The 21339-nt window shown below is 39.9% G+C and overlaps 2 protein-coding genes across 4 annotated transcripts in view; one reads left to right on the top strand and one right to left on the bottom strand.

Moving 5' to 3' along the window:
- Nucleotides 1-8114, bottom strand: part of col9a1b (collagen, type IX, alpha 1b) — a 19966-nt gene extending 11852 nt beyond the window's left edge. Inside the window, exons 1-12 of one of the 3 annotated variants that reach the window (XM_027277477.1) lie at nucleotides 7793-8114; nucleotides 6012-6525; nucleotides 5665-5884; nucleotides 5513-5586; nucleotides 4499-4585; nucleotides 4062-4194; nucleotides 3410-3806; nucleotides 1714-1797; nucleotides 1159-1179; nucleotides 733-795; nucleotides 614-649; nucleotides 449-511 (exon numbers count right to left, since the gene is read on the bottom strand). In XM_027277477.1, coding sequence (XP_027133278.1) covers nucleotides 449-511; nucleotides 614-649; nucleotides 733-795; nucleotides 1159-1179; nucleotides 1714-1797; nucleotides 3410-3806; nucleotides 4062-4194; nucleotides 4499-4585; nucleotides 5513-5586; nucleotides 5665-5864 — 1158 coding nt within the window. In that variant the 5' untranslated portion in view covers nucleotides 5865-5884; nucleotides 6012-6525; nucleotides 7793-8114. Of the gene's footprint in view, nucleotides 1-448; nucleotides 512-613; nucleotides 650-732; nucleotides 796-1158; nucleotides 1180-1226; nucleotides 1415-1713; nucleotides 1798-3409; nucleotides 3807-4061; nucleotides 4195-4498; nucleotides 4586-5512; nucleotides 5587-5664; nucleotides 6526-7792 lie in introns of those variants that run through there. The other 2 variants (XM_027277478.1, XM_019275651.2) reach the window with 2 other exon arrangements.
- fam135a (family with sequence similarity 135 member A) lies at nucleotides 7336-21339 on the top strand. The gene is made up of 21 exons (XM_010756557.3): nucleotides 7336-7607; nucleotides 9355-9484; nucleotides 10150-10229; nucleotides 11057-11196; nucleotides 11782-11852; nucleotides 11955-12128; nucleotides 12255-12381; nucleotides 13270-13423; nucleotides 13910-13987; nucleotides 14386-14435; nucleotides 15736-15894; nucleotides 16040-16113; nucleotides 16237-16391; nucleotides 16496-18431; nucleotides 18547-18707; nucleotides 18812-18903; nucleotides 19073-19170; nucleotides 19488-19639; nucleotides 19782-19892; nucleotides 19992-20105; nucleotides 20203-21339. The coding sequence occupies exons 2-21, from the start codon at nucleotides 9408-9410 to the stop codon at nucleotides 20406-20408; spliced, it is 4209 nt and encodes a 1402-aa protein (XP_010754859.2). The 5' UTR covers nucleotides 7336-7607; nucleotides 9355-9407; the 3' UTR covers nucleotides 20409-21339.

Genomic DNA, 21339 nt, shown 5'->3' with positions numbered 1-21339 from the left:
CATAGCTTACTTGACTTATAATGCATAGAATTTTATACTCATTGAAAATAACCCATTGTGAATGTTGAAATAAGGTGAGCTGAATCCACTACAGCCTCTCTTTGTCAGTCCGTCATCAGCAGAAGTATTAAGTTTGGATGTTTTCCTAACCCTTATCTCAACTCTGTGGGCAGCAAAGTTAATTACACTCTGCTCCCGGTTTACCCTGTTACAAAGGAAATTTGGATTTGTTCATCCTGTTTAATGAATTCCTCACATTTTTGGCCCCAATTCTCCAAGATCCCCTGCTAAATCTGAAACTTCACTGGTCACTCCACAAGACTGATAAATGTGGACATAACCAATATGGTGGGAGGATCACACTTTGTAGTTCCACCCCCTTGCAGGCTTGCGTGTTGACTTAATGTGGCAAACACCACATATATAAAATATTAAAGACAGTACTCACATCATTTCCAGGAATTCCAGGTAATCCTGAAGAGCCAGGTTTACCTGCATCTCCATCAGGACCCTAATGACAAAGATTCCACATACACCCACACTTCAGTGAAAAGTCCTACAATGAAAAAACAATGTAACAAATGATGTAATTTTTATCAAAAGTTATAGTTACAGGTCGACCATCCACGCCATCTTCTCCTCTTTCCCCCTGAAACAAGAGATTCAGTGCTTTTAGGTGAGAAAACAGTGTGAAGTTTATGTGAACAATGTTAGAGAACTGAGAACACTTACAGCAACACCATCAATTCCTGGGACACCTGCAGGTCCAGGAGGGCCAGCAGTTCCATCACTCCTCTGAGTAAAATAATAATATATGATCAGAAAATATCAGCTTAAATTTCAGAAAGTGACCTTACCAGTGTTAGATTACATTAGGATAACGCTACTCAGACAATAGTGATGAGAACAGGTGCACTGACTTATTGTATGTTGTTAGAATACATTGATACATACAATAAAACAGCTTACAGCCTAAAGAGATGATTTCTAATACCATAGTTCATCAACATTAGACAAGCCATTGCAAAAGTTTAAAAAGGAGACAAAAGACAAAAGAAGTCCAATAAATTTACTATAAGATACAATCTCAGCATCTTGTCACAAAATTTCTAAAATGGATTTTCTTGTTCACCAAAAGCACCAAAAAGAAACACTCACCTGCACCTCTGTCACATCAGGCTATAGAAACAGAAAGGGCAGAAGGAGAAAAACATAATTAGTCTTACCTGAGCGGAGCAGATAAGGACAAGCTGCAGAAGCAGAACCAGAAATGGCCCTCTAACGCTGGGGGCCCGAGCCATGATCACCCCGTGAGCAGGAAAGGTAAAAGTTGTAAGTCCTTTCTCTGGGATTTGTTGGGTTGAGGGATCCCCCGACAAAACAACCCAACTGAATCCGTTTCGGTTATCTACACTGTCCGAGGTCCCATAGACATCAGGAGCTCATGTATATTCATACAATGTTTGGTTACAGGAAGGGATTGGTAGGTTTCCATTGGGGGGGCAACTCGGGGAGGGGCCACGGCGCAGACACCACCAATAGGCAGGGTTAGCGGGTTATTTAACCTCTGCTATGGCAACGACATCATTTAATTCAAACTTTATTTCAGGTTGTTTTGGTCAACAAACTGTGCTTTTACGCGCACTCTAACTTCAATACTGATGGTGTAACACTTCAAACTACACACTACTGTTCGTGATGCATTTTTCTTACCGATGTCCTGGCCGGGAGGTCATAACAAGGCTCTGCCCGGGCTCGCGTCACGTCGCAGTGAATCAGCATTGACTGGACTTCAAACTTGATTTTTTTTAAAAACAAGAGAAAGAAATAATAAATGTGATTAACAGAGTATCACCACAACAAATGCACAGTGCCGCGCCCTAATCCTGGAACAAGTTTTATGTTAAAGGTCCAAGGTTTTGGTTTTGTTCCAATCAAGAGGCGGTTTCCATTAACAATTAAGCCCCAGGTGTGTGTTTTCTGAATCATACAACATCAACAAAAAGCAAAGAGCTTATATAGGATTAGTCAAAGCTGGTAAATATGAATCCATATTAGTGCGTGCTTTCGTGCGTAAAAGACCTTTTACGCAGAACGGAACCTTAATTAGTATCATTGGTAACACTGTCTACTATCTACTATTTCATGTCAAAATTGCTGCTGTGGAAAAAAAAGTCTACTGTGAACAACAAATGTGCCTGAATCTTTGGAAGCCAGCCACTTCCTGGGCTACATGGGTTGTGGTACAACAGGATGGTTAAAGCCTGCGTGTGCACAGCTCGTGTTCTTCACCAGAACCTGCAACAAATTCCACATATTTGTCAGTAAAGTCTAAATGAAGAGAGAGAGCAGGCTTAAAGTACCGAGCATTGTCACAGACAAACCAAACAGGAGGGTGAGAAAACACAAGGATTCCCAAACGTTTGCATGTCGAGGAATCTCCCGAAGAAAACAGAAAGCTTACAGGACATGTACAGTCAAGCGAAAATCTCCAATTATACCAGATACGAGTACAAGATTTCACAGTTGATAATATTTTCTTCCACGGTTTGGGTTATTCCTTTATTTGTTCAGAACACTCTGCACTACTTATGTATTTTGTTTTGCTTGTGTTCCTTCAGATAAGCAAACAAATTGACAATTGGCTGTTTATTCAAACTGGGTATGACATTCAACCTGTTTTTACTATTTTGACTGAACTAGGCTGCTGCAGTTTTCCTGACAGATGACTTGTATATGCCAACATATAAAAATATATATTTCACAGTCAACACTAATGCTACAACCTATAAGCATTTCAATTCTGTAACGTCAACACCGGAGGTATCATATGTGTACATTTGCTTAACTATGGTATTGAATTCTACTGTATTAGTGTGATTAAAGAATAGTGAATTACCATATTATTATTTAAAGATATCTGTGAAATTAAAAAAAAGCATTTGTAGAACCAAAAGAAGAGCCATTCTGTTTTTATTCCGTTACAGATTATTATTATTATTTTTTTTTTAATTACCTTTTTACCTTTTTTCTCTGGTTTAATGAAGGAATTGGCATTAGGTTAGTAACTAGAGAGTAACCAGCTTTATATTAATAACAAACACAAGTTATTCTTATTCTTAATAATAATAATAATAATAACGTATAATATAATATATAATAGTATATAATAATAATACCGTGAAAGGTTATCATACCATGATAATCTGATACACTTTAATTTGAAAGGACAGACATATAGACTTTCATATCAAAATGTATGTGGATTATTTATCAACAATGATAAATAATGACTTATTATATGTCTAAGAAAAGCACCAACTTATACTTGCTTGGATGTTTACGGACCATCTGTATGTTATGGAAGTGGCTGAACTTTGTTTGCTTTGGTAGTCTACATTAAACGTACCGGAATTGCCATCACTGGGTTGTCCTTGAGTTTTCCTATCAACGTGAAGCCATCCAAACTGACTTTTTGTCGGGGTGGTATAGTCTGAGAACCGACCATGATACAGTCCACGATCAGGGTAACGGAGCGCCTGCCAACATCAAGCAGGACTTTGTGCCACTGTTCATTGAAAAGAAAATCCAGGTTGCTGAAAACTACAGTCTGACTCCCAGCGTCCAGCGCTGTGAAGGTAAACTCCAGAGACTTAGACTCCCCGTTGAGTCTTACAGCCAGCTGCTCGTTGCCATTCACATCCTGCATCTGCCAGATATTCCAGTTTTTATTGATAGTGCTGCCACTCATGCGTAGCATGGCCAAAAATGCGAACTCCTCCGGCAGTCCCAGGGGATAAGCTGACCTGTAACATATAGGATGGACAAATATTAAAACAGTTGATTGTATCATCCTATGTTCTATATAACAATAAAATCATATATGTCATCATATGAAATGTCAAATGACAAATGTTTGTGTGGTAAAGTTGTGTTATGATGCAGATAAGGCCATGCTTTGATATTCAGGACCATGGACAGGGTGAATGGTGTTATACCAGCTCAACCACTAGGTGTCATTGTTCACTCATAAAACTCCATTTGAATGGCCTGCAGCTCACCTCGTGTTGATTCTGAAGTTGAAAGCTGGACCTATTTGATAAGCGACATGCTGAGGGGATGATCCAGTAACTGTTTTAACAGTGCCCCTTCTTGCCAGCTCAGCAATGTGGAACTGGGACATAATATAAAAGCCTACGGGCACAGGGACAAAAGAGTGGTTACATGCAAAAACATCTTAGAGGATGTGTAAGAGGTTACCCAGCACCATGGTCAAGAATTGCTATGATGACTCTTTGGGGACAAGTGTCAAATGATAGATTATATCATTTTCTGCCTTTTCCAGCTATGCTGTTATGAGATGATCATTTATAATTTCACAAACACACAGCACCTGCATGTTACTAATATTAAATATGACTAAAATGATGTAGTTATTTTCTCATACTGGGCAGGGTAAATTTCAAGCAAATAAAAGTGCTTAGATTTGTGAATCAACCTGGGAAGTAATCGTCTCCAACGTTGATCTGAGGGCACATGGATTGCTGCTCCATATGAATACCAACTTGAGATGAAAATCTCACAGCTGCAAGATGGAAACAGAGAGCAGCCCGTTAGTAGTCGAAGGGTGTGTGCGTGTGTGCGCGCGTGCATGTGTGTGTGTGTGTGTGCGTGCATGTGTGTGTGTGTGTGTGTGTGTGTGTTGTGGAGAGGGAATAAAAGCTCAGTGTTTGGAAAGCTGCACCACTGCCTTGAATAAATATTAGGCTATCTCTCACTGTTTGTGGTTTCCTCTTTAACACTTAAGCTCTAGATTTTCCTGATTTTACACATCTGGGCGTTGGCAAGTTAAAAGTCTTTATCAAGTTTGAATAAATACCACAGACCCTTCCTTTCTCTATTTCCTTTCTCCATCCATTGTGTTACACGTGCAGTATCTACCCATTTTCATACACTTGAGCAACAACACTGTTCAAGTGTATGACAATGGGTAAATACTGCAACATTATATTGATGCTTTGTCACTATTGCATTTATCAGTGGATTCTGTTTAATGTACAGTTGAATCTATCTACAGGCACACAGCTGGACTCCCTAAGCCAGCAATGAGTGCTGCTGCACGGACCCACACAGGATGCATGTCATAAAATATAGATAAGCGCAGCAGAGTGTTCGGAGGGAAGGAGAAATAATGCAAACGCCTTTTGGAAAAGAAACAATCTCAAAGTAATAAAATAAGTTCATTCTGTTATGAATAAAAGAGATCTGCAGTAAAAAATTGCATAAAGAAATTATCCAATATGCCACATATGGCACAACAACACAGACCAAGCATAGAGAAACTGCTTTAACAAAGACAATCAGCAGTACAAACTAACCGAATGGTAACTGGCATGCAAGTGGACATGACTCACTGCACTGTTTTGTTTTGTTTTTTACTTCAGTGTTCAAGTGTTTTTTCCCTATTAAATATTTACACCAAGTGCACCTTGCAGTGCAGAAGAATACTTACTCTGAGAATGAAGTCCTGTGCAAAGATACTGTGGGACCACATAGCAGCAGCACAATGAGTACAGAAGGATATTTCTGTAATGCAATCAGAAAAAAAAAACATTAATTTCATTATGTCTGTCATACAAGGTCAGTATTAAGTAAATGATTTACCTCTTGACTCCACCCATTTCAGAACACCTGCTGCTGGATGTTTCTATAGATCCCAGAAAGAACAAGACCCTGGATAGTTGCTTCCTCAGCAGGAGTGAAAAACTCCAGGTCACAGTGAGGGGTCTCTTATAGGCTTGGCTGTTGTCATTTATTTGGGGGAGTGAGTCAACAGTCTCCACAGTGTCAACTTTGCATTCCATTGGAGTTGTCCTACACCCACCTTAGGTTTAATGTGTTTTCAAGCACACAATCACAGTACTGCATCCTCTACATAGTTTTTCATGATTGTGTACCATAAATAATACCAAGCAAATTAGCCTTGATTAAAGATGTCATCCTGCACTGACCTTATTTACCCAGCACTCTTGGCTTCCACATTCTCTGTGCGCTCTATGGTTGCACGGCATTCAGACAGCATTGTTTCCAGTGCAGGCAAACTGAATCAAGAGACGCTGACTAAGAAGCAATTCAAGCTGTGTTTGCACTGGTAAACCGAGAGACAGCAAAAAATATCTTTAGCTTTTTTGAGGAGGCAGTTCAAGAAATAAGGTCTAAAACGTGTATTTCTCTTTGTAGTGACAACATGCAGACTGAATGTGAATGTACTGTGTTCATTACCCGGCTTTCGTAATGTAATACAGGGAATTTGATTTAGGAATCTGCAAATGTCATTGCGGAGAAATAAGAAATGAAACTGCTGATTGTACATCTAATGTCCCTCCCACATTTTGTCACCACATCCTGTCTGTTTTTCACTTGCAGTTAAATTGGACTGATCACAAATATCACAGAAGTCACCGCACATACTGTAGAGAAGAGCACTGAAGGCCTCTTTTGTTGGCAGGTTGCCTTAAGCCAAGTCTGCAAACACAAAACACAGAAAAGCATGTTAAATCCATCCACCTACACAGCTTTACTCCATCCTACTCAACTCAAACCTTAGAGTAGTAGTCATTCTTAAGCCTTTCTAACCTACTCATAATAAATGTGTCACAAGATGTGGTTTAAATAAATAAAACATAATATTATTATATCTATATTTATTGTTATTATTATTATTATTATTATTATTATTATTATTATTATTATTATCATATTTATTATTATATTTATTATTATTATCATTATAATATTATTACATTTATTATTATTATTGTTATTATCATCATTGTTATTATTAGATGTGTTATTACATTTATTATATATATTATTATTATTGTTATTATTATTACATTTATTATTATATGTATTATTATCATTGTTATTATTAGATGTGTTATTACATTTATTATATATATTATTATTATTGTTATTATTATTACATTTATTATTATATGTATTATTATCATTGTTATCGTTATTATATGTGTTATTATTAATAATAATAATGATATTATTATTATTGTAACCATTGTTATTATTAACATTATCATTGTTATTATTATTATTATTATTTTATTGCACATTGTAATAATTGTTGTTATTATTATCATCATTATTGCTGTTGTTATTATTAACAATATTGCTGCTGTTATTATTATTATTATTATTGTTTTATTGCACATTGTAATAAAATCTTCTATGTTACATTTATATGTAGCAAATTTGCATGTAGCGTCACCTGCGCCTGTGGTATGTGCAGTAACGCGCAGTTAAGCGTTCGTAAGCGTGCAGCCTGAGCAGCGTCAGATTGAGCTTCAGTTAGTCAGTTAGTCAGTTAGTCAGTTAGCTCGGAGCGTAGCAACCAGGAGAGTGACCGGACAGATACATGGCCAGCCTCGGTCCGTGAATCGTTGTGAGGGCGTTTCTCCGCTAAGACGATAGACAGACTAGGACGTGAAACAGTCGGCACAGTGGTGTTTTCTGTCGGAGGCTCACGGAGAAAGGACTGACACCGGAGCTAACGTTGGTTAGCTGGCTAACGTTAGCTTGCCAACGCAATGGTGAGTAGCGTCTGTTCGGCTAACGTTACGCTAACGTTACGCTAACGTTACGCTAACTGTTACCACTCAGACTAAATGCCTATCAAGTGAGACTTTTTTTTCTCCAGGTATTTTACTCTCATATCTCTGTCGAGTCGTTCCCGATGTTTTTCGGGGCCCTTAACGGAATGTTTGTAGCTTCCCACCTGTAACCCTTCAGGACACAGTCGCCGAGATTCAGCCCACCAGCTGAGACCTTCACCTCCTCAAACCCTGTCGCTGCGTTAAAACTTCAGCAGCTGTTTCTAAACTGGCCTGTGTCTGTCTGTCTGTGTGTTTTTTTGGATTTTAGCGGTAGACATGAAGGTTCCTCTTTTTTCTTTTTCTTTTTTTAAAGAAGAAACCGCCAGCCGATGTCTGTTAAGGCCTTTGCATGTTTGATCACACCACTGTTGCTACATGTTTTTAGTTGACTTTCTCCGAGGTGGCTTGTTGACTTGGCGTTGTCAAAAGTTAATGTTTCTTTAATCAGCAGCTGCCGGGTGTAAGTTTGGAAAATCATTAGCAGTATTACAATGACTTACTTCTTGTAAGGTTATCATTAGGCGTTTTAAACGCAGCCAGGTCATGTGAAGACATAGTTTGTTTATTGACCGCAACATTGAATCATTCAAATCAGTCATGGCCTGACTTCACCTTTTGTATGTGCCATCTTCAGACAAAGCTCCTAACGACTACACAACCTGATAAACCACCACTTAAGATGACTCTTAACTCAAAGTATGAAACCTTCACAGGATGGTAATCCTCAGTGTGAATGTACTCTTTTGGATTACTTCATAGCAGAGTAAGAGTTTCACATCTCTGTGTTAGCAACTGTCTGTCTGTTGCACAGGTCATACTTTCACAATGACTCTAGTGTGTTGAATAATACCTTAGTTAAAACATACATGGGTTAGGGACAGCCAATTATTTAATTTATAGATAGATAGATACTTTATTGAAGAAGAAGAAAAATGTAGCCACTGTATGTCCTCTTTGTCTGCCCAGTGTAATTTGTTTTTAACTTAAAGCTCTCAGTGGTCACCTCTTCCAGGAAAGAAGACACATTTGGATATTAACCTGGCTCTATTTTGCTCTGCATCAGGCATCCGTGTCAACCAGGTCAAATTCATGGTGGCCGTTTGTGTCCCATATTGGTTTTCACTGGCATGAACACAATGACGCCTTGTCTCCCAACGGATGATTTATTAATTTCATACATGACTAATTTAGAGAGCGTCTGTACGATTGTTTCTGCCAGTTTTATTTCCACCCCCTACACCATCCAAAAATAACAATAATAGCCTTTTCTTTAATTAGAGAGCTAAAAATGTTTGCATTAAATGTCTGTGTTTATTTCTACCTCCACCAACTGGTGACATTATATTTCAGTCACACTGTTATTCATAGTATTTTCCCTTATCCTGTCATACTACTGCTATAATTGTATGTGCCAATTATGCCCAGAGGACAGGATGCCTCTTATGCCAAATGTAGACCTCAAGCCCTACTAATAATTCCCCTAAAAAGTTGGCCATCACCGAGTCATATGTATTCTTAAACCTGCTCTTTTGACTGTGTGAGTATTGCTGATGTTCTAGTAGGTTATGTCTCTAGTGGAAATGCTGTATTTAACAAGTGGAAAGAAAATTGAACCTGTTTGCTTCTGTCTGTCTTTTTTTAGTCCTGTAGCTGAAATGACTAATTTGACTACTCTTGCTTGTAGGCCAACAGGTGTATCCCAGATGATGTAAGGCAGCTCTGCCTGTAGAGACCAAGATGACTGAAGTGCAGGCCACAGTGGAGTTCTCTGTGGAGCTCCACAAGTTCTACAACGTGGACCTGTTCCAACGAGGGTAAGTATTATCTCTATGTACCGAATATTGTGTGCTTTTTTTATTATTATTTTTTGACGATAAATAACGTTTGGGTTAACACTCAGATGGGCTAATGTGGCTTATTCAGAACTATTGGGTTTTTGAACTGTACAACAAAGGTTTGGTATGAAAAGCTGAAGCTGAAATATGTTTTAAACCATCCATGTGTTGAGTGAATAGCCTACAGACAAAGCTTTAAATAATTATGTCAGCCTGTTGTTGTTTGACAGCACTAATCTTACATTTCAGCGTAGCGTATTACACTAAATAAAATACAGAATCACCAAAACTATGAAAGAAAAATGACTCACTGTTGAAACTTTAACATCTAGATTTTTTTTTTTAATACAACAGCAGTGCAATGATACTTCACTTTGCTGAGATAAAACTCCTGCTCTATAATCCTGCCTCATCAGTGCTTTAACCGCTCAGGTTTACCACATGAGTGACTGCAAAAGAAAGTGCTCATTATTCATTTATGAAAGGTGTAGTGTCATTTTACAAGTAGAGGCACTTGTAGCTAACCTGTGTGGTTTGTTCCTTTTTCACAAAGCTTCTCAATGGCACTCCCAGCCAAGCTAATAGTGCCAATTGTTTATGTCAGCGTTCACTTGGGTGAAAAAAAAACATGTCTGCATTTTCAGCTTCTATCAGATTCGTGCCACTCTGAAGGTGCCACCACGGGTCCCGCACAAAGTTGAGACCAGTCTTCTTCAACTGGGAGGTAAATGCGTTTTTGAAGATCTATCTACACAACGCAACACACAACAACATTACATTTTTCCTGCCCATCAATTGGAGTCATCTTTTGGTAACCTGCAGTATGTATAAAGTAACACACTATTGATTTTCTTAGCAGGGGTCTAGACAGTATACCTGCTGCTGTCACACTAATTCAAAACTAGTCAAACTAATACTTCAGGTAGATTTGTTGACTTTAATTCATTTCAGCTCTCAGGCATTCCAGCTGTTTCAGGGAAAATACTTGTTGTTAATGCAGATTGTGTTGGCAGGCAGCTCACATGCCACTCCTTGTTTTCAGTATTTCTCAGCATTTCTCAGGCTTTGTGCCCCCCCCACACACACTTAGACACCCGCAGTGCCCCATTCACACAAAGCGCTCAGTTCTCAGTTTCACAAAAACATGGGATCAACAAGAGTGTGTAATTCCAGTGCTTGCATGTTTTTATTTTCCATTTTTCTGACTTTATGAACCTTGCTCAATAAAGATTAAATTGTGACACAGCTACACTTTCATCTTCAATACAGACCTAGTAAGATTGTGTCAGATAATTCCTGCCACAGGTTATAAGAATATCGTTATCTGTGGATTGGCTCATTTCTAATCTTATTTATATTTGGATCTGAAAATGTCTTTGAACTGTCAGCCATGTGTAACAACACCTGCCACACCAGTGCCGGATCATGGCACCATATCATGTGTTTTCTAAAGCTTATACGGGAACATTGTACTGCAGACAGGTTACCTTTAATCACTTAATTGTTATTTTTCATAAACACACTGTTAATCATAGTGTTATTTTTGTCTAGGCTCTGATCTGGCCTTTCCTGCGTCAGTGCAAGATGATGTCATCTGCAGCAAAACTTTCCAGATCCTGTACAAGAATGAAGAAGTTGTTGTCAATGATGTCCTCCTCTTCAAAGTGATGATGCTGCTGGATGAGAAGAAGGTAAGCTTATGAAAGAAGTGGTGCTTTTACTAGCGATTTGTTATTTCCCCTAAGTCTAAAATATGTATTATAGTATATTTGCTTTGAATAAAATCAATAGAAAGAGAACGTGTGACAGCACATTTGGACAATTTCTCTTGCTGCCATGTGAACACAATTTGGAAGTTTAGAAGCTGCCCTTCAGCCAAGCCTATTAGAATCAGAATGCACCTGCAAAATGTAACTGAGCTGAACAAAGTGTTTTTTTTTTTTCATTATATGAACTCAAAGCAACCCAGCTGTCATGATGAATATCCTCATGGAAATTGCTTCTACTTGCCGCTCCGTAGTTCACTCGCTTGAGAAGCGAATGAGTGTGGAGGTTCATCTGTTCTAAGGGGCGAATTGAAGTGTTTTTGACAGATTGTGTGTCCTCGGGGCAACACATTACATCAACCTAAAGATTTCCAAATGTATCAGGCTTATTAGAACTAATACCATCACATAAAACAAAAACATCTTGATTGGTGTAATACATATCTTGCTTATGGACTTGGCACATCACAGGCTCCAAATTTGACGGTGTCTGTTTTTCAATATCATCAGGTTGAAGAGTCGCTGAATGACATGGATTTCCAGCTCTTCTTGGATTTATATTTCACAGATGGTGATTACACGTAGGTGTTGCAACATTTTTATTGCATGTTGTGTTTTTGCATTTTATTTGCTTGCAGCGAACAAGACAGTGATCTCGTTTCTTCCTCATTTCATGTCCACAGGCCAGATGACCCAAGCTCTCTACAGAATATCAGTGGCCGCACACTCCGTTTGCACTTTAGCCTTCAGCGAGGCATCCATCAACATGTCAATGTCATGTTTGACTACTTCCACCTGTCTGTCATTTCCGTAGCCATCCATGCCTCCCTAGTGGCTTTACATCAGCCCCTCATCAGGTCAGACTGCTACCTAACCCAACTTGATATGTATCTACAACAGTGAATTAGAGGTAGAGCGAACGTGACTAGAATTAGATTCTTTTGGCGATTAGAGTTTAATTTCACTCCATGTGCTTTATCTAGTTTGCCTCGACCAGTGAAAACCACATGGCTGAACCGCAATGCTCCAGCACAGAGCAAAGACTCGGTCATCCCCCCCCTGGAGAGTGTGGTATTCGGTAGCAGTTACGTCAAGCAAGTATCACCAGATGTAAGTGAACCCTCCTTATAGCAAAAGTAATGTCTTTTGGAAAGCTCATTTTCTGATTTGTAGTTGCTAAAAAGTAAATGACTGTCATAAACCTAATAAAAACTCAATATATGCTGTGGAACTCAACTTTTATGAGGAGGAAATAAAGCTGAAAGGATGGAAAGAGCTTGGTATGTATTGTTTCAGGAAGGCTGCCTGCCAGTAACACAGACTTTGATTATTACACGGACATGGCTGTGGACTGTGGATTTGACAGTTCCATACCTTGGGGTAGAATGGTGTGTTACAGTCATTGCATTTGAAACATGGAGAGACGCATCAGGCAGTTGGCAGGAGGGCATAAGAAGAGGAAACTATCAGACCACTGTCACATTTGGCCAGGAGTAATTGGCCTCTCCTGACAGAGAAAGGTGGCTGGCTAAAGCTGTCAATGTACCACAGTCATCCAGGCAGAGCAGAGGCAATGCCTCATCACTCCTCGTGTGCATCACTAATGGGCAGTTTGGGAATAACAACCCATCGACCACTGTTGAGTTCACTACAGAAATCTGTGCAGAAGCTTCTATGAAGCATGGCCGTGTACACACCGCATGCAAAATAAATGGAGCTGTAGTAGTCACTTTAACACAGAGTAATGAGACACGGTGTGCAGTGGCATACTTTTAACCATTTTTCTTCTTTTTATGTACCTAAGGTCATACACTAGAAAGATAGTTTTCCGCCTGAACGTAAATTGGCAAAACATTACAGATTGTGTTGCTATATTTCCCATGGCAGTGGCTGTGAACCAAGTATGTACAACTGGTTAGAAAGTTTAGAACAGCAGAAATATTGTTTACTGAATTGAATCATCTAATGCCTCTTCTCTGTGTCTCTCGTGATCCTCAGGGCAGGACATTCCTGGTGTCTGACCACTGTCTGCAGCATGCTTTCAGTCTACACCATAGCCTTTGCTCTAATCTCCTCCTAGCCTACCAGGGCCTGTTTGGCTACTTCACCTCTATTACTAAGGACCTGCCCTCCTCCCATCGTATGGAACTAGGTATGCTCCACTGTGTATTCAATTCATGAGTGTGGGTTAATATGAAGTATAAGTTCAAAATACTTTGATTCATTTTTTGCTTTGGATGGATTTTCATTGTTTTGTCTTTTCAGCATTGGTGTTTTGTTGCATTTTGCAAGTTTGTTGTGTTCTCATTTCATTTCACCTGATCCCTAAGACTACTATTACTACTACTACTACTACTACTACTACAACAGACAACTACAGACTACATAACCAGCAACCCATTAGATTAATTTAGGGATCTAACTGTAGTTAACTTATTGCTGTTCTTACAAAATCATACTTGCATTCAGTAGATACATCTGACAACCAGTAAACTAAAGCAAATTGTAACAACTCCTAAACACAACTCATCGTTGTAACTATGGCTCACCAAACCAAATCCACACAAGTGGACAGATATTAACCCATCCCAGAGGATCAAATAATAAAAAGGTTAAATATGCCTATCAATCTTACTAGCCAAGCCCAGCATGCAAGTCCTATATGAGAGAGTACTCAGAAGACCCTATCCCCGAAGTCAAAGGCACGTCTACATAGGTATGTCACGACCCTTACAGTACCTCAAATCAGCTTGCCTTCTCTCCCTTTTTCTCTTCACTTCAGTTTCTTTTTCTTTCTCACAGAAGATATCATGTCCTCTGTGTCCCACTTTCCAGCGACAATATACCTGCTGCTGTCATGATATATTTTCACTACTGTATACTCACTCTTTCTTTCTATCTTAATAACTCTGCCTTGCTCAAAGACTCTTGTAACATGATGGTTCTGTAGTATTTGTAGGCTGTTTCTGCCTGATCATGTCATATACGAAGTACTTTCTCACACCACTTTCTGATTCAGCCTGTATTGCAGGTTCTTCTAAAAACAATCTGTAAAATTAAAAAAGATAAATTATAAAAGTGAATCTTAGTAATACTGTTCCTCTGCCTCCTCAGAACAACTTGACTTAGAGGCCCGTCTAGCTGAATTATGTGAACAAGTCAAGGTAAGTAGTTGAGTGCCATTTTCTGTTATTTTCCTTCAATAGGCAATCATTTATAGGAAGAAGGAACAAACATGGCACATCATCAAGTTGGTGCTTAGTTTATAAGGGCAGGAGGGGTTAAGTGAAAAGATGGCAGAGTGCCATATAGAAGTTGTTAAAAAAGTGTGGGGGGGGGAATTATTGGATCAATGTGTCTCTACAAGTGGAGGGCATGGGTGTGAAGTCCTGATTTACTGGAAGTGTGCAATCATGTTGTCAAGAAGTGTGATTAGCTAGGATGTGTGTGGGCATATCAATTATTTTTTATGCTATTTGTTCAATTTTGGACAGTTTGTTTTTGTAAGCAATGCTGAACCTCGGGTGGAAGCAGATGATAACATACATCCGAACGGGGTCTTTTGCTGCATATAGGAGGAGCGAGAACATTATCAGGTTGTTGTTGTTTGTATTGCATCAAGGGAAGCTAAAGTATGATGATTACCAACTCATACTGAATTGGACAGAAAGCTTAAAAGTTCCAGCAGTGAGAATCCTTTATTTTTGTCAGGGGACTCGAGGTGTGTCAGCAGATCATGGTAAAGACATGGCATTGAATTTGTGACCAGACTGGCAAGATATTGCTTCACAGTTGTTGTCTCTGAAAACATTTCATAATAGCGTAGGTGAGATAACCAGTGTTTAGTGGTTGGGTCCTACAAGTCCTGATTGGTTGGCCGTCTTTAGATAAGGAGAAATAGAGAATGTGTACCCGAGCTGTGGAATGATAGGAATTTATGCAGGTGATAGTGGAACGTTATGTAGGTCAAGTGCCTCTTGTATGTATAAGGGTATCATTGCACTCTGTTTCCAAATATAGTATTTCATATTATATATCCAATGGCACTAGGTTAGACAGATACAGTGATGGAAACAGATTCACTTTGTTTTGGAGACTTTGTGGAATTCAAGATGCTTTATATGATTATAACAAGCAGTAAGCAGTAAGCAGCAGTTGACAGTAATGTTTGAAAATATTCTAAAATTATTCTTGTGGAAATAAGTGATGAATTTACCTTTTGGAGCTTATGAGTCAAGTAACAATTCCAGGTGTAAAATGATAAATGCCAAAATTGCCCAAATAATCTGTGCCAAATGAATCTGGACAATCTGGTATTATTATAATCTTCTTAATGGTATTTTAATTACTACAAAGCAAAATCTTCTCATATAGAACTGCGTGTCATTGCTCTTTGTGCTAATGTTGGAGAAATATGTTTGCCTGGGCCCTCTGGTGGGTGACTTGTGTCTTTTATGCTTTTAGCATAAAGCAGAGTCTCCTGATGAGTTGGCAGAACTGGTAAATATGAACCTGGCCCAGCTCTGCTCTCTGCTCATGGCACTCTGGGGACAGTTCCTAGAGGTAGTGTCCCTGCAGGAGCATGTCGCTGCCCTACTAGCTATGGAGCACCATACACTAAGAGTGAGTCCCAACTTCTTAAATCATCGAATTAAAATATCTGACTAGTTATCTTTGACGATAATCCTTTCATTGTTCTGGTAACTGATCCAAAGCTATAGCTGAACCCCTGTATCTTGACAGTATACACTGTGATGTGGTATTTAAGGTACGGCGGTTTGCTGAGGCTTTCTATTGCCTTGAACATCCAAGACAATCTGCGCTGGCCTATCAGGAACTACAGTAAGTTGCAGTGACATGTTTGTTTTGGTTGTGAAATACGGTGTTGCTCTTTGCAAGCCTGTATGCACTTGTCTGAAGTATGATAGCCCACGTATGGAAAACTTTTTTTCTCTGTCTTATCAGTGCTCACAGTCATCAGCAGATGACGAATGCTATCAAAAGCTCCAGCTACTTCCTGTCTTTGCCACCACTTCCAGTGGAATGTGCAGACCTGGATGGTGATGTCAGCTCCCTGCCGATCATCTTTGAGGATAGATACCTGGATTCCATCACTGAAGGTCAGTAACACAATAAGACAGCTCAACTGGACATACATTCAATTGACCGACTTGTTTTTAAACTAAATATGTTTTTGTTTGTTTGCCCTGGTTTAATTCTGAAGACCGTGATGGACCCTGGCTGGGCATGCACAACACAAGGACTGGCTCAGTGTCCAATAAAATGGACAAGCCCAACTCCAAGGACTGCAGTGCAGCAGCAAGCCCCTTGCCTGAGTCTCGATGTGCCCCTATGGATAACACATGGTCAGACAGCTATGATCCACCTCCTAAGTCCAAAGGCAAGTCAGTCAAACTGAAGAAAAATTCAAAGACTGAGAACTCCAAGAAGCTGATTAGACAGGGCTCCAAGGACTCTGTAGTTTTGGTGGGTTATAAGAACCTCAAAGCACCTTATGGTGACACCAGCACAAAGTACAAGGAAGGGGAAGGTCGCCTAAACCAAGAGGAGGAACGAGACACCATGCAGGGGGGCTCAAGTAGTTATTTAAGGACTAATGCCAATTCTGTTTTTGACTGTGGTGCCACATCAGCACATTCTGGAAACAGTGCTTGCGACTCTGTTGCAGATGACAATATAAATACTGCTGCTTGTCAAAAAGGTTTTTTCAAAACTCCTACAAACTTGGACTCATCGAATAATCCTCAGGCAGGTACTGGGGATATTGCTACATGCAACCAACCACTTCAAGATAAACAAGTTGACCACAGCAGTCAAAAGCTGCCACAGTGGTCTGCTGGGCTGATGCAAATTGAGGTGAAACCAATTAACAAGGACCCATACCAAGGGGACAAAGTAACAGTTCTTCTACCATGTCGGACTGATGGACCTCTAAGCAGCAATATTCCAGAGATCACCCAGACAGATCTCTGCGACTCAAGACAGCCTGTGGTGGACTCTGTGTTTGAAAGGCCAAGTAAAGAGGCAGCGCAGCGCAGCCAGTCGTGTCTGGTCTCAGTACAGGTAAAGGGTGATTGTATCAGGCTCCCCGATGGAGGAGCTCCCAGTGCCTCGTCTCGCCTCTCAGACTCGGGCATTGAGAGTGAGCCCAGCTCCTTTGCCACTCAGCTTGTTCCAGGACTGCAGCCTTTTGCAGGGCTTGGCACCCTTGAATCAGGAGTTGCTGCACCACAGCCTGAGAGGCCTCTCCTGAGTCCTGCACTACGGCCTGTTCAGCAAAGCACAGTGCAAAAGCCCAGTGGGGCAGCAGAGATTCTTTACCCCGAAAATACCAGTGTTGTCAGTGGAGTTCAATCCTCTCTCACTTCCATCAACTCCTTGCCTTCAGATGAAGAAGGCGAAAGTTCCAGTGGAGTCGAAGTCCGCGGCAGGAAGTCCAGTGTCTTGGTGCAGGAGCAGAGTCTAATCTTCTCTGGGGATGTCACCAACAGACCTGCCATCAATGTGGCCTGCACACCTGATGCTGCTGCGGGTTATTCTCAACTCATAAAATTTGACTTGGAAGCAGACCCCAAAGAAATAGGTTTATCCGAACTTGGACAAGAGGGAGCAAGTGGTTCTGGGACCATTAAAGAATCCCGTAGTGAACCCCATACTGCCTGCCCATCCAGTAACTCTGCCACCAGTAGCACTGACCTGGTAAAACGTGGGATGGTAGAGAACTATTTTGGTTCATGCTCTAGCACAGATGCGTCCGAGATCAGCCCTGTAGAAACATCTGCTATCACGCTGGGAATTCAGACGGGACCGCAGGTTGAGGAGGACGAGGACGAGACGGAGCATGAGATGATCGAGAATGGTTACTACGAGGAAGGTGATGGCTATGCTTTTGTGAATGGCGTTGCTGATGAGGAGCAAAGTGCGGCTGGGGATGCGGCGGCTCAAGAGACGAGTCTTCTGTTCGAACAACTTAGCATCGGCTACCTCCATGAAACAAAGGATTTATCAAAAGCTCCCATCTGCTCTAGCCTAGTCTCCAGCAGTGTCGGGCATAGCTTTGGAAGACCTCCCTGTCCTTCGGCCTCTTTTTCCTCCAGCCTGCAGTGGTATGAATGTGCACCCACACCACAGATGAAAGCGTGAGTCATCTTGCACAATTTGTCTCTCTTTTAATGTTATACTTTATGCAGATATTTGTCCTGTCTCGCACATTATGAATTAATATTCATCGACTATTTAATTATAATTATGCAGGTTCATTAAGGCCAAGGAAGAAATGAAACAACTAAGGCTGCCTGGCTTCTTGTACAGTGAGGTACCTGAGTTGGCATCAACTGTGCCCTACTTCAGCTTGGAGGAAGATGAAAGCTGTGAAGAAGGCATTCATCTCATAGTCTGTGTCCACGGCCTAGATGGTAGGAAACCTTATCTTCCAGAGTAAATTAGCTCCTTTTTAGAGGCTTTTTTTTTTGTATTCATAAACACAATGATGTCTTTTATGTTCCCTTTATTACTCCAGGTAACAGTGCAGATCTGAGACTGGTGAAGACGTACCTGGAGCTTGGACTGCCTGGTGCTCGTATAGACTTCCTGATGTCTGAGAGGAACCAGGTGAGTGCATAAGTACACTACTGTCATGTCACCTATTAAATGAATTAATCTAACGAAAAAATGTGAATATTTTCTGGTTTCTTTAATCCTTAAGTAACGGCTTAATCAATAATGAACCAAGATAATTGAATATATCCCTAAACATCCTATCTCTTCATTTCATCCACAGAATGACACGTTTGCTGACTTTGAGTCAATGACAGACCGGTTGCTGGATGAAATAGTCCAGTACATCCAGATATACAACCTCACAGTGTCGAAGATAAGGTACAATGTAATATCACAGTATTCAAAGAAAATGTGATTCACCAAGTAGCTGCATGATGCAGTAGCAGTCAGATCTTCACTACAGTATAATGTGTTCTCAAAGGTATAGTAGATAAATATGTAAAAAGTTTTCAAAAAAAAACACTTGTTACCAAGGCAACGACTTCTGTTTCATCATGTTTTAAATCCTACTTTATCCATCACTCAGATGATAAAGGCAAAAACATCCTGTTTATTCAAATTTTATTTTGCACAATATGATTTATATAATAAAAAAATCTGATGTCTTTATGGTCTGTATGTATTTTGATTTGCAGCTTTGTAGGGCATTCCTTGGGGAACCTCATAGTTCGCTCGGTGCTAACTAGGCCTAGATTTAAATGTTACCTGAGCAGGCTGCACACCTTCCTTTCTCTCTCTGGACCTCACCTGGGCACATTGTACAACAGCTCTGCTCTGGTCAACACAGGTAAGTTTCAAAACATCTAACTGATGGTAGAAAATGGCACATCTTATCTTCAGTCAGCAAATATCTAGTTGGTTGTATTTTCTCTCTGTCTACTGTCATTGTGGTGAAGCCTGTTGAGTAACTGTTATGTGTTTGTTAATAGGCCTTTGGTTCATGCAGAAGTGGAAAAAGTCAGGGTCACTCCTGCAGCTGACGTGCCGTGATCACTCTGATCCTCGGCAAACTTTCCTCTACAAGCTCAGCAAGAAATCTGGTTAGCGTTGCGGTTTTCTTTTTCACTGAAGACATTTTAGGCTATTCATGTGGAATATGAGATTGTGGTGATAACTTTTATATTGATTTGCTTTTGAAGGTCTGCAATATTTCAAGAATGTGGTGCTCGTCGGGTCACTGCAAGATCGCTATGTCCCCTATCACTCTGCTCGAATAGAAATGTGCAAAACCGCATTAAAGGACAAACAAACAGGTGAGCTAGAGCAAGAATGGCATGCTTAAACAACCTGCCAGGACAAGATGTTTGAAACTTTGCCTTACTGAGCCTGTCTCACTTTTGTCTATACCAGGTCCAGTGTATGCTGAGATGATTGAGAACCTGCTGCTGCCAGTACTTCAGAACAAAGACTGTAATCTAGTGCGATATGATGTCATTCATGCCCTGCCCAACACAGCCAACTCCCTTATCGGCCGGGCTGCCCACATTGCCGTCCTTGATTCTGAGATCTTCCTGGAGAAGTTCTTCCTTGTTGCAGGCCTCAAGTTCTTTCAATAGAGCTGTGGCAGAATCAAGAACATGGCTGGACAAGAGGAATGTGGAGCTAATACCTCACTGCATCTAAATCTTATTATGGTATCTGGATTATCTCTTGGTTTTTAAATCCCTACATGTATACTAATTTTTCAAAGACATACGAGCAAATTCAACATTTTTTTTTTCATTAAATGTTCCTGTTGGAATCACGGTGGATATGGAGTTCACCATTTTTATTTTTCTACTGCCATTTTTAAAGCATTATTTTGTTGGGGTTTTTTTGTGTTTGGGGAATTGTTTCCCCATCATATGCTATATTTTCAGTGTTATTTAAGTCTTATGATTTTATTTTTTAATCGTTTTTCAAGTTAGTCATTAATTCATTCTAGATGCTGAACTGGAAATGTAGCTGCTACAAAAAAATAAAATGGCTGTTTTGGTCAGCTGGCCCAAGTCAAGTCTGCACATACTGTCCTCACCATTGCTAATGTTTTTCCACCAATTTTAAGAGACACTGCATTGATTTGCACCACAACTACATTTTACAAGCTTTTGTACTGAAAACTGTCATTTGTACAAGTTACTTTTTTATCAACAATTTTCCATCATTTTTAAAGGCAAAGGATGCATTTGAAATAGGATTGTCGCTCAGACTTTGCAGCCTTGGCTTTGGTCTTAATACTTTACGCTGTTCCTTGCCATTGGAGCATTCTGCACAACATTAACCCAACCTGGTGTTGGGAGAATAAAGCTTTGCCTACAACATAACATTTTATTACAGGGGATTTAAGCAATGATCATGATTCAGCAAAAGCACATGTTGGTAATATGAACTTGTTTTATTGAAAGTATTTAAACTGGAAAGTGTTGGTTGGAATCAAAAAAATGTTTCTTGGAAAACTGTTTATATATCATCATACTCTACCATTAAATATGCATATTATGAAGTTTA

Source organism: Larimichthys crocea, chromosome III, assembly GCF_000972845.2.
Source record: "Larimichthys crocea isolate SSNF chromosome III, L_crocea_2.0, whole genome shotgun sequence".
Classification (NCBI taxonomy): Eukaryota; Metazoa; Chordata; class Actinopteri; family Sciaenidae; genus Larimichthys; species Larimichthys crocea.
Note: the sequence above shows the minus strand (reverse complement) of the source record. Positions and strands in the feature narration are given on the sequence as shown.